At 47.5% G+C, this 13,463-nt stretch overlaps 2 protein-coding genes across 2 annotated transcripts in view; both read left to right on the top strand.

Annotated features, from left to right (window-relative positions):
• Nucleotides 1–4,180, top strand: part of LOC127767166 (uncharacterized) — a 5,346-nt gene extending 1,166 nt beyond the window's left edge. The window contains exon 2 of the mRNA XM_052292412.1: nucleotides 2,208–4,180. Within this exon, the coding sequence (XP_052148372.1) occupies nucleotides 2,208–4,019 (1,812 nt within the window). The 3' untranslated portion in view covers nucleotides 4,020–4,180. The remainder of the gene's footprint in view (nucleotides 1–2,207) is intronic.
• Nucleotides 4,181–11,737: 7,557 nt separating this feature from the next.
• On the top strand, nucleotides 11,738–12,836 carry LOC127767167 (wound-induced protein 1). Its single transcript, XM_052292413.1, has one exon. It carries the CDS (start codon nucleotides 12,047–12,049, stop codon nucleotides 12,419–12,421), a length of 375 nt encoding a protein of 124 aa, XP_052148373.1. The 5' UTR covers nucleotides 11,738–12,046; the 3' UTR covers nucleotides 12,422–12,836.
• The last annotated feature ends 627 nt before the right edge of the window (nucleotides 12,837–13,463 follow it).

Genomic DNA, 13,463 nt, shown 5'->3' with positions numbered 1-13,463 from the left:
CAGAGTTTTTTTTTTCTCTTTTTTGGAATCATAACCAAAAGAACATGCCTTGGATGCCTCTTGAATCTTGAATTCTTGATGAGTCGAGTAAACTACAGGCTCCTATGTTTCCTGTAGCAGTAGCGTATTGTTCAGAACATTACTGCCACTACGCACTGTGATCTGCCCGGTTTCCACGTAGTATGTTTCGCCGTGGTCCTATGCAGAAATAAAATCCAATTTACTGAGGTGCACCCAACACAGTACCACTACCATCTCAGCAATCGAGAATCGTTTTGCATCATATCCGTTTCTAGATTGACCCACAGTGATTTCTAGTCATGGTCCTTGCATCCACATTCCATAAAGGTGTTGCTGATGAAACATCTGGTTATCTCACGATCACAGACAAACCGCACAACCCTCTTCAATACATTGGAGCAATCAGTGGGGTCAACTTCTTCTTTTCCAATTACATGGATTACACGCACAAAGCCGCGTATGCGCCCATTACGTTAAAAAAAAACATGGACCAACAATAAATTTTATTTGAAAATACACCAATGTGTGGTAATATTCAGAAACACCAGAATTTAAACCCTATTAAATGAAGTCATGCACCTATGGCTTAACTCTCACCACATAGTTTTGTGCGATCAACTTTTGGTTCCTCTCGATATTTGTCTTAGAGTGAACTTAAAAAACAAAACTCGGTTTGTTTAGCATCCAAGATACAGAACTCCAAATTTTACAATTCACTCTATTATAATTTATTTTAATGAACCCCATATTTTAGAGCAAAATATTTTGCAAGACCAATACAAGCCTAGATGTTACATTTAACAAATATATTTGTGCATAATACTCGGAAAGAATAACATAAGAGTTATCAATAGCTCTGGATGAAATACCTAGACACTATAAACTAATATTTGAAACACCTTACTGGAGAAATGCCTGAATAGAAAACATGTTAAAATAAAGATATATGAATAGACACGCTTATGCAAAACATATTATTAAAGAAACGCAGGAAACTATATGAATGATTATTTGATGGTGTATAGAAAAAACATGGGAATGTTAAGTATTAAATCAACAGTAAATAAAATTTTGAGGGCTAATTCGAAATACAGGATAAAAACACACACATCAATAGAGGAAATGTAGGACTATGATAGGATCAACATGGAAACAAAGGAATTTTATAGGGCTGGTTGTTTGGAACAGAGGGTTGTCTTGAACATATGATTTAGCTTCTATCCTATGCTAGCTAGAGGTTGCGGGGAATTCATGCGTTTTCATGGTAATGCTATAATATCCCTCCATAATTCGTTTGAGCAATTCCTTCTACGTGAACAGTGGCAGATCCAAAGGATCATTAATCCCACAAAAATCATGTGAAAACCCTTCGTTCCAAAGGACCACCAGATGGTTTTAATCCATACAATCTAGGGTCAAGAAAAAGTAAAACATATCTTCCAATCGTGCTTCGTTTCTATCATACGCATAGTAAAAAAAATGAGTTTAAGGTGGATGTTAATTTTCTTAGAATTCTATTTAAATCATGGTCACAAGAAATATTTCTATGTCTTTCCTATGAGTTTTTAATGGTTGAACTGTACTAGTTCCTATAGGATTCCTGTTCTTACTTTTTTCCCCTCCATTTTTCCAATCAATCAAAGAAGCCCTAAGTAAAAAAGAGAGAATTTGTGCCTTTCTGGTCATAGAATTACTACTCCTTTTAGATAATCAAATTTATTACACCTAGCCATTAAACAAGTAGGCCAACCATGTTTGACCTTGTGGCAGACGTAAGTACGAGTAGTAGTACTCCCTCCACCTCTAAATATTTAACACTATTAATTTTTTAAAATATGTTTGTTGTTCGTCTTATTAAAAACTTTTGTGAAATATGTAAAACTATATGTATATATAAATACTTTAACAATGAATCAAATGATAGAAAAAAATAAAAATTACTTAAATTTTTTAAATAGGACGAACAGTTAAATATATTTTTTAAAAAAGTTAACGACGTAAAATTTTAGAGACGAAGGGAGTATTAATTAATCCTGTTTCAAAAGTCCGTCAAAGCAATGGTCAGTCAGAATAGACGAGCACAGATTTGGTCATTCTGGTTGTGCTGCACTGTGTTGACATTTTTTGCACTCTTCTGACTTCTCTACTGACCCGAAGAAACTGCCACGTATCCAAACTCTATGCAGTTGCAGGCGCTAGTTCTTAGCGCGCGCAAACCACATGCTGTTCTGAAGTCTCCAAGCGCGCGCTGCTGTCTGGAACAAGAGCCGGGAGCAGATATGGTCCCGGACGGCGGCGAGGGGCATGAGATCGTCGAGGTCGCCGGCGAGCCCGGCGCGCCGTCGTCGACAATGCGGCTGATGGACTTCATACCCATCTACATCCCGACGGTGGAGACGGGCGCGCTGAGCCGGAGCGTGCGCAAGCGGCGGTTCTTGGACTTCCTCCGCGCCCACCCGTCCAGGGACTGGTTCCTCCGGTCAACCTTCGTCGGCCGCCTCCGCCGCCGGGGCCAGGGCCAGGCGGCGTCGGGGGATGACGAGGAGGTGGACTCCGGCGGCGGTCGCCGGCGGCCGCGGAGGCGGTTCCGCGTGCCGTTCGTGAGGAAGATCAAGTGGGGGAAGCTGTGGAGCTACGCGGTGAGCTGGTGCAGGAAGCCCGAGAACTTCGCCATGATCATCTGGCTGGCGTTCGTCGCCGCCGGGCTGCTGATGCTGTTCATGCTCATGACCGGCATGCTCGACTCCGCCATCCCCGACGACGAGCAGCGGAAGAAGTGGACGGAGGTGATCAACCAGATCCTCAACGCGCTCTTCACCATCATGTGCCTGTACCAGCACCCCAAGATCTTCCACCACCTCGTGCTGCTCCTCCGGTGGCGCCCCGGCGCCGGCGCCGACCGCGAGGAGATCCGCAAGGTGTACTGCAAGGACGGCGCGCCGCGGCCGCACGACCGCGCGCACATGCTCGTCGTGGTGGTGCTGCTTCACGCCACCTGCTTGGCGCAGTACTTCTGCTGCGCTCTCTTCTGGAGCTACGCGCGCAAGGAACGGCCGGACTGGGCTCTCAACATCGGCTACGGCCTTGGCACCGGCTGCCCCGTCATCGCTGGCCTCTACGCGGCGTACGGCCCGCTGGGAGGGAAGCAGCACGAGGATTCCGACGAGGAGTCAGCGGCGGCGCAGGCCGGCGGCGGAAACCGGCCGGCGGAGAACGACCGTGAGGTGGAGATCAAGATATACAACCGGCGCGTGGTGGTGAGCAGCCCGGAGTGGAGCGGCGGGCTGTTCGACTGCTGCGACGACGGGACGGTGTGCGCGCTGTCGGCGACGTGCACGTTCTGCGTGTTCGGGTGGAACATGGAGCGGCTCGGGTTCGGAAACATGTACGTGCACGCCTTCACCTTCATCCTGCTCTGCGTCGCGCCGTTCCTCATCTTCAGCGTGACGGCGCTCAACGTCCACGACGACGACATCCGCGACACCGTCGTCTCCGTGGGCGTGCTCCTGGGCCTCTGCGGCTTCCTCTACGGCGGCTTCTGGCGGACGCAGATGCGGAAGCGGTACAAGCTCCCGGCCTCCGGCTGCGGGTGCGGGTGCGAGTGCGGCGCCGGCGGACAGGGGCACGCGTGCCGCGCGGCGGTGAGCGACTGCGCCAAGTGGCTCTTCTGCTGGAGCTGCGCGCTGGCGCAGGAGGTGCGGACGGCCAACTTCTACGACGTGGAGGACGACCGGTTCGTGTTCCACGGCGCCCGCAACGAGGACGGGCGCGCCGTGCTGGTTCCGCTGCCGCGGGAGGCCTCCACCGCCACGGCGCACTCGCGGAGCATGTCGTGCCCGCCCAAGATCGACGCCGTGGCGGCGCTGAGCGGCGCGAGCCCGCTGGGCGTGCAGATGGCAGCCATCAACATGGAGAGGTCGGCCACGTACAGCGGCGAGCACCACCCCGCCGCCATGCGTCCGCCTGTGCCCCCGCTGATGCAAATGGACCAGGAATAGTGGCAGCGGCAGCAGCACGCGCGCCCTAGCTACACCGTGGCCATGTATACGGTAGTATTAATTCTAGCATACGTATAAGGTCGTCGTCTACACGTACTGCAGATTGTATTAGACTATTAGCTGGTTTTTATACATACGGATTCGTTTGTTTGATAGTAAAAGAGGACGGGTAATTTCGCTTGAAATTGAATTAGACACGGGGTGATCGAGGTTAGCAATGACATCCGTGACGGTACGGGAAGCCGGGAAGGATTGTTGTGATAACGGCTACTGGGCCATCACCATGGGCCTTTTAATCACTGTGACATGTCTGGATCTGTGTGGACACAAGGGCCGAATAGGAGTTGAGGCTCAGATTGGACCTATTTCGGCCTGACGCAGGGGCGGAGGTAGAGTATGGAGGGGTTCTAGAAATTTTTTTAAGCTATACTTCACATATTTTTATCATGTGTGCACCTCTCTTATTGTAAACTTAGACACCCGCATCAACTTAAACTTGATTTAAAGTAAAGTAAATTAAGTAAGAGGCACCCTCCCTCATTTCGTTCTAGCTCCGCCCCTAGCCTAACGAGGAAAAACCAAAGGCCGAATCGAACCGAAATATCGGTAGTCGGTTCCTCCTTCGGTGGGGTTAGGGGGGGTGTCTAAGGAAGGGGTGGACATAAAATCACCGAAAACCTTTTATTTTTCCTATATATCGGTCTTTGGCTTTTCCATCGGTTTCTCTTCTCTAACAACCAAAGAATTCGTACAAACCGATCAATTTCTATAATCCCATTCCCCTACGTGAAAAACACAATGTCCAGGCCTTTGACCAATGGAAAAAAAAATCCATTAATACCATCCATCTCTCACTAACCCCTACAGCCCATAGCCTATGCAGCCCATCTGACTACCAACGTGGCCCAATATGTTGCTACGCTACTTGCAGGACTTCAGCCTACGGCATGGTAGAACAAGTACGCACTCCCTCCGTAATACAAAATAACAACCTAATACCGGATGAAATGTATTCTAATACTATGAATTTTGAACATGCCCCCTGTCTACTCGTAGTACTAGGATACGTCCCATCCGGTATTAGGTTGTTATATTTTAGGACGGAGGGAGTACATTTTTTCAACTTACTCAATAAACTGACAAACCGAACCGAGTAAGTTATGTTAATTCGGCTCAGTTTATGTTTTTGTTACAAACAATTCCGCTTGGTTTTGTTGAGAACCGAATTTTTAGAAAACCGAAGAAACCGAAGCCCACCCATAGTCTGAGTTCGCTGATTGTATCATTGATGAATTATACCGAAAGCACATAAACGGCATTTTGGATAATTTTTCAGCCTTTAACGGGACTGATTCCTTAATTCTAAGAGCAGATCCAATGTGAGGCCAATCAAGCATTTGCAAAAAAGAAAAGAAGATCAAACAGAGCACACCGTAAGAGTCGAATGATGTGTGCCAGACTGCCAGTGAAAAATCAACTTCAAAAATGAAGTTGAACACAAGCCAATATAAATATTCTCCATCCGGTTGTGCTGCAGCGGGAGGCAGACGTAGGGGGACCGTTATTTTCTTTACGTGCGTGAATCTCACAAATCGATCACTATGATGCAGAGATTGAGCCGAAATTGTGTTTTGCTTGCATGAATCGAACTCATCGCATGTCTCGCAGCAAAATTAGAGGTGCCCTAAGAGCCTAGTGTTTTTTTTTTATTCTCACTTGAATCCAATAATATGAAAGCAACTAGGCAAATATGATGGCAATCTGAAAATTAGAGCATCCATTTATGAAAAAAAATTTATAATTTTCTTAAGAAAAACAAAATGGAGAAAATATGAAGTGTGATATTAAAAGAATGTTAGTGATATCAAAGATTGTGCATTGTTTTTCATCTTTCTGAGCTTATGTTAATGGGAGAGCACACTCGTTCGTGAGTGTACATGTGTAGCGTACAGAAAAAAAAAAAGAATCAATCCAAAATTTATGGAGAGTGGAAAGAGAAACCTGACAGTTTTTTTTTTGTTTTCTTTAAAAAAGACAAGACAAAATCCATTAACAGCATAATTGGTGGGTTAAACTAATTTCGTGTTAAATTTCTTCCTCTTAAATAGGCTACTCCTTCCGGCCATAAATATTTTATGTTTAAGACTATACTTGTTTAAGCTTTTTAAAAAGTTAACCATCAATATTTTCTCAGTTACTTAATTTAAAAACAAAAGGAACAATATAGGTAAGATTCGCTTGTAAAATACTATCATAGTATCATAAGTTTATTAAAATTTATAAACTTAATCTTATATATAGTGAATTGTTATAGTTTTAAAAAGTTTCTTCAATCCTTGTTCTAAGCACCAAATAATTTATAAGTGGAGGAAGTATATGGTGTGAACAGATTTTATCCATTCACAATATTGTTATATGGTTTAACAATGGCAATGCTATGCAACGTGCCAAAAATAATACAGCCACCATGTAAGTCCACATACTTCCGGCCTCTAGCTAGTACTACTAGTGCTACGAAGGAAAAGGCTAAACACACATCCACCGGGCGTGCAGAGATTTCACGTGTCTGGTACTCTGTTCGCTGCTTACACCGACGCCAACCGACCATCTGACCTATCAACCGCCAAATTGTCAACAAAATGCTGAACTGAAAGCCTGAACTGACGGCCAATTTAACTGCTACAGGCTAAAACCGATGCAGACAAAACCGACCTAATTACAGCATTCAGCAACACGAAACAGACTGTGCCCATCTAGCAACCGACCTCTCTCTCAACCACACGCGCGCGCAAATGCACGCACGACAACATTTTCACCGAGCTAATGGAAAAAAAGAAGGATTTCTTCTGTGGTGACAAACGCCGGGACACCAATCATCAACCATGTGTCCATGTCTTGCTCTGTCGCAGTGCTGCTCGATCCAGACCTCCGGCGCAACGATCTTCAGAGAAAGTGGAGGTTGGTGCGAGCGACGCAGAGACGACGAACATAATGCATATATTTTTCTTCCTCGATATCGCGAACGTGGTGACGCCACTGGAAATTTGGAAAAACGGAAGTGGCCACCCACCACCCGCACGATCCAAGGTTAGCATCACCACACAAATTCATCAGCGATGGCGAGTAGCCCCCACCCCCAACGAGAGTTACTAGTAACAGTTCTTGACCTTAATTGGCTAATGGGATGCTTATGGGGCACTTTGGATACTCGTCTCGGAGCTTTACCTAACAAGCGAAAGCGATGCGTGTGTAGAAATCTGGCTTGCATGTTACCAGCAGCCTCAATCGCGTACCTAATTACTTTTTCTCGATTAAGCTAGACTCCTCGTTTATTACTTGGCAGGCAATGAGGCAAGTGAGTAGGCGAGCTTTTTGACGAGGGGGAACAGGGGAGCTGATGTGACGAGGCCGTGCGTGCGTGCGTGCGTGCCGTTCCTAGCCTGCATCGAGCAAGCGATCTAAAATGCAGATTTGTGAGTTGATTAGTGGGAAAGGACGCGCACTAACGGCATATATGGGATTATCTTCTGCTGCGTCGTTCTAAAGAAAGACAGTGTCAACGTGTCTTGTCTCGGCTTTCTTTATGTTTTTCTATTTGTAGCTGACACTGAATCACTCACTCATCAGTGATAATGTTCTCGATTGGTTGAGATAGCTGACCACTTATGATCAGCGATGTGATGTAGTTGCGCAAGTAAATGACAAGAGGTTTTACAGGAACTGCCTCTGCTCGAATTTTTTTCTGCATGTTTTCTTTTTTCATGAAATTGATGATTAGTTCCTTCTTGACGTTGAATGGAAAGTCTGCTCTTCGGTAGTGCTTGTGCTAAACTTGCTGCGCTAGTAACAGGATCTGCATCTGTTCGAAGTGAACTGTGTGTTTTTCTTCATTAGATTTGTAGTATCTAAGTAGTATCAAATCTGAAAAATCGACATCACTTGCGGCGGCTTTGCAAGGTGTTTGGTGTTGACTGAATTTTGAGAGGCTATGGTGGAAGTCGCACTACTATTCTACACTTTTACAGGGCAGAGAAGTCGAAATCTAATCCATTTTGGCCGAGCCGCAAGCAGACGCCGCTATTACTGTCGTGATAGGCATCGCATCAAATATCCTGCAAAGATTTGCGCCCGTGAAACGAACGGATATTACTGGCTTGACGTGGCTAATTGAATCCAGGTCGGATGCTCGCTATCCGCGGTATGAACAAACCGTAAAGGTAAGAGAGCTCACGGGATAAAAGGCCAAAAGGGAAGCTAGCAAAAGTCCAAAAGCAACAAGTGATATTCTGATGGTAAAGTGGAACAACATGGTTGATTTCTTTCGTTTTCGAAATCGACTTGTTTGGATAGAAGCAGAGTAATAATTGTGAAAAATATAGCATTTGATTCAAAGAACCGTTGCGACCTTGTTTTTCTCTGTTAGCTGATCCCTACTTTGGCTGCTTCCACTAATATGGCATAGACGATAGAAAACAATTTACACCATTATAAATTTGAGAAGTGCTGGACATTGCAGACCATTTTGATTTTAAGCTCTACTAAAATTTTAGTAATGCTAAATCATAGGCAAATTTTTGATACCACTAAAATTTTGATAAAGTAGATTATACCTCAATGCAATAGATTTTACTAAGGCTGGTTTCAATCTTAATGGCTACAAAGTGCTATTCAATGATACAAAATAATTGGTAAAGCAAGAATTGACGTTAAGCCAAAATGGCTCTGTAAAACAGGCAAAAGCAGTCGCGGGTGACAAATTTTAGTCAGAGATCAATTCTCTTGTTAACAATTTTCGTTGCTTTCCGAATGACACAGTAAAACGAGCTCATATAGTACATTCACAGTAAGTATCCATCCTTATTTTTTTCCCTCTGTTACTAAGGTCAGGGATTTGCTATGAATTCTGTCTCTTTGCACGTTGGTTAGAAAACATATTTTCAGCTGTATGTGGGATACATATACGCAGATACAGTGTGCAAGCGTATGCTTCATTCTGTGTAATTGGAAAAGGAAAATCACACTGCGGCATGCGTGAACATGGTCCTGTCAAACCGGTGAGGCACAACCACAACCTAAACAAGCTGGTGCGTCCGGAGAAGAGATTTTTAGCCAGCAAGTTCCACGATGTTTGAAAAAGAGGCCTAAGCTTGCGCCCATGCCAGTAGTATTTCTTTACCCCACCCGATATTATTTCGTTCTTGGAGCCGCGCATATATTTATCTGCAACATGCGCACATCCACGTAACCAACCAACAACCAGTGCGAGCGCGTGTGTGTCTCGCATTGGTCCCCTCGCTGACAGCGCACTGCAGTGTACTACGTGCTCCCGACCGGTCCATGGATGGGGATGCAGTTGTTGCAGCGTGAGCCGGGAGGCAGGTGAGGTGAAGCCTCCCCCGGTCGCCACGCCACCAACAGACGCGGTAGCGCCACCCCACGCGACGCGAGCGATTCATCAGAATCAGATGAGATCGAGCCACGAAACTGCCCCCCGTGTGTGTGGGGGCGCGCGTGACACGGCCGATCGATGGGCCTGAATCCTGGTGGTGACGCAGCGCGTCATGGCGCCGCGGATGCGTTGGCGTTGGCCCCGCACCCGCTGCTGCTGCGGTGCGTGCGGCCGAATCGCTGGGTAGCGACCGCTCCCTCCCCCGCTAGCGGCTTCTCACACTCGTGTGCCCGCTGTAACGCAACGACCGGAGGGCACGGGGCCGAGTGCCACCTTCCCCGAAGGCCACTTCCCGTGATGTGGACCTGACCTGGTCACCTTGGGCTTTCCTTCTTCCTGCTGACCTGAGTTCTTTTGAAGATAACATGAACAACTTTATTCAACAAGACATATACCCCAATACATCACATAAGGATACAACTTAAGCCAAGAAACCATCTCTAACAAGGTAGAGAGTAACCACTCTAAGGAAGCAAATTTTCTGATGAAACAAAACAACCGTAGGGAATCAGATCAACAGAGTTCTGCAGCAAAGCCACAACGATTGAATCCTTTGGCCTCCATTGACATGCACACCGCTTGACAGACTGGAAGGCTCCTACAGCTGTCACCACAGAAACGGCATAGATCGAAGGTTTGTTGCTGAGCCGTAGATTTTGGTATAGGTATCACTGGACTCAGCAGGTTGGTTCCATGGAGTCTTTCATTAGATCTGAGGAGCAGAGATTACTCAACCCGAATGATAGACCCTGCATGGATACTGTTGTTTTGAAGCAAAAGGAAGCAAGATTCAGTAGAACAGGTAGTCCACATGACATGAGAAATCATATGGTTGCGATAAAACTTCTGTCTTTGTAGAAGGCCGAGGATTACTGCAGGATTGTAGAACTAAAGCGGACCACAACAAATGAAAAGGAGCAAGCTCCCAACGAAGAAGTAACCTTTAGATTGGAGAAATAAGATGTCACACCCACACAATGTTTTCACCGTTGCAGAAAAGCAGCAGCTCAAGGTATCACCGGCGCACGGAGCAGTAGTACGAAGAGCTCCAAGGCTATCACAAGAAGCAACAGCACCTGGAGTTTGAAGACTACCACACAGAGCAGCAACACTTGGGCTGCCAAGGTTGTCGCTCGGAGCAACATCGCCAGAAATTTCAAGGCCACTGCCACCACACAGAGCACCGGCACCCAGAGATCCAGGGCCGCCGCCGCCGCTGTACGAAGTAGCGCCATCCGGAGATCCAAGGCAACCGCCGTCTGCACACGGCGCAGACCAACGAGTTCGGCACCAGCATAAGAAGAAGATTTTGTCCTTCAAGTCGCAGCTCCAACTCCGGCAATCATCACCACCAGCAATCAGGGCTCTTCGCTTGAACGTAACCAAACGGGACATAGCCACAGGAACAGGAAAAACCTGACAAAGAAACTACAACCTAGCTACACTATACTAACAGGGGAGGTGGCCGGACCCCTCCTCCAACCCTCACCGGCGGCGAACCACCGGAATTTGGGGGGAAGAGGGGCCGGAGAAGAAGAAGGAGCTAATGTAGCAAAGGAAAAAGTTGGGAGGAGAGGAGGTAGGGAAAGTTGACCATCCAACCCCTGATCTGAGTTGCCGAGGACAGTGAGGACTGAGGAGTGGCCTTCTTTTGAGTTTTAACAGTCGGAGCTGCACCGTACTACGGTAATGTACAAGTACACGGGGTAGAAGTGACTAGTGAGCAGTACAACCATCAGAAAATGTCTCCGTTCAACCGTGGTGAAAGTCGTCGGGTGAGCCTTAATCTACCGCTTTCACCGTTACACTTACTAAGTGCGTTCACTGATCAGAGTGGATGTACACCGTGACCGGCTGGCCAGTCTGTGCAATACACGCTGCGTTGCACTTCGATCCGCTGTTAGCCTGTTATTAAGGCTATTACTACCGTTAGTAGTAAAACTTGTTGACTGATGGTACTATGCTTTTTTGTCCGGCCTGTCTTAATTACCCAGGCCTTCTCTGAAACTTGACGATTTCTCGGCCCAGACTGACAGCAATGGTCAAAGTAGGACGACGTGGACGTAATGGTCGCTACGGAGTGATTAATTTGGAGGTAGACTAGCCAGAGAGCTCTCCGCGCCGGTTGCTCCTCCCCGGCCCGCCTATAAATTCCACCCGCGCGCCACGGTCGAACACTCCAGTCAGCGAGCGATCCACCTCGATCTCTTCTCTTCCTCTCTCTCTCTCTCTCTCTCTCTCTCCTGAGCGCCAATCGATCTCGTGATCTAGAGCTCGCTTCCTCGACTTCGTGTCAAACACCGGGAGGAGCGGAGGCCGATCGGAGCCTAAGCGGGGCTCGCGCCAGGAGCTGGCTAACCACAGGCAGGGAACGGCGGCGGCGGCGCGCGAGGCGTCGGCGTCGGTGTCGGAGCTGGCAGAGCTGGACGGCGCAAGGGATCAGCCGGAGGAGCAGGACGCCAAGTTCCTGGTGCTGCGGCTGTACGAGGCGCTCAACTCCGGGGACGCGCGCAGGGCGCAGGAGCTGCTCGCGCCGGACCTCGAGTGGTGGTTCCATGGGCCGCCGGCGCACCAGCACATGATGCGCCTCCTCACCGGCGCCGACCACGGCGAGTCAAGGTTCCTCTTCTCCCCTCGCTCCGTCGACGCCTTCGGCTCCACCGTCATCGCCGAGGGCACCGACGACACCCGCCAGCTCTACTGGGTGCACGCCTGGACCGTCGGCCCCGATGGGGTAATCACCCAGCTCAGGGAGTACTTCAACACCGACCTCACCGTCACCCGCCTCTCCGCCTCCGCCGCCAAGACCACCGCCGCCATTTCTTCCTCCAACTCCAACCACGCCTCCTCTTCGGCGCCGCCGCCGCCGCCGTCCAAGCCCAAGTGCCTGTGGCAGAGCCGCCGCGCCGACCGCGCGCACAAGTCGCTGCCGGGCCTCGTCCTCGCCATCTAAGAACGAACTCAAAAGACATCAAGAACTCAAGGCGCAAAAAGCTTCCCTAAATTAATCACATATAAAAAAAATCAAGCGATACTTATCAATAGTGATTAGCTAAATAAATAAAAACGGAAGCGCACGCACTGAGTGAAGTCACTAGCTATAGTTTATTGCTTATGGGCTAAAGCCGCTCAGCTCAACTGAGCTGCTTCAGGTTTGCGTGATTAATCCCACTACCACTACTGCAACTAGCCAGCCAGTTAAGTAGTGTTGCTTTTGCTTGCTTGTCTGAAAGCTGAATCAGCAGTGTGACCAGTAGCATCAGTAGCTTTGGTCCAAGTCATTATGGATTATGTAAGTGTGTACTCCTTCCACGGTAAAGCTAAACCGTGGCTGAATATGAATGATGGTCTGTTGTTGTTGCATAAAAGTACTCGTAGCTTGTTTTGTTGGACACTTAAAATCAACATATGTGATGTACAGGTACTTCTTTTCTCTTCTTTCCCCCCATTTTCATTCCTTCTTGGGTTCCAAATGAACCGAGCAATGAACTCTGCTTATTTTAATCTGGCCATGAACTGAATAATTAACTCCTACGAAGTTTGAGCAAGGAACACGTCTGCTTGCGTGAAGAAAGGGGATGGACTAATTCGCCCCACACTTATGGAAGTCACGAGCTGAACGGCACCTCCCTGATCAATGAATGCATGGTTGATGGTTTGGATTTCGGAAAACCACAACGAAATCAAAGTTTTGTTTGGATAAGCTATGAGGATAAGTTGTCCAGCTGCTCTGGAGAACCCCTAATCCGAGGAGAAAAATCTACAAAATCCAAGGGGGACAGGTTCAGGATGTTGCTTTCCAACAAGGCTATGATAGCCTCCTCTTTGATGTGAAGTTCCTACGGATTCCCGGTAGATCCGGAAGAAAAATTAAACAGCGAGTTCGGAATTTCTTTGCTCTCAAGCGATGTCATTTCCTTTTCTTCTTTTTTTTTTTAGAGAAGTAAGCGATGTCATTTCTTTGCTCTCTAGCCTTTGTTCTGTTCTCTCTTTTC

Source organism: Oryza glaberrima, chromosome 3 (genome assembly GCF_000147395.1).
Source record: "Oryza glaberrima chromosome 3, OglaRS2, whole genome shotgun sequence".
NCBI lineage: Eukaryota > Viridiplantae > Streptophyta > Magnoliopsida > Poales > Poaceae > Oryza > Oryza glaberrima.
Note: the sequence above shows the minus strand (reverse complement) of the source record. Positions and strands in the feature narration are given on the sequence as shown.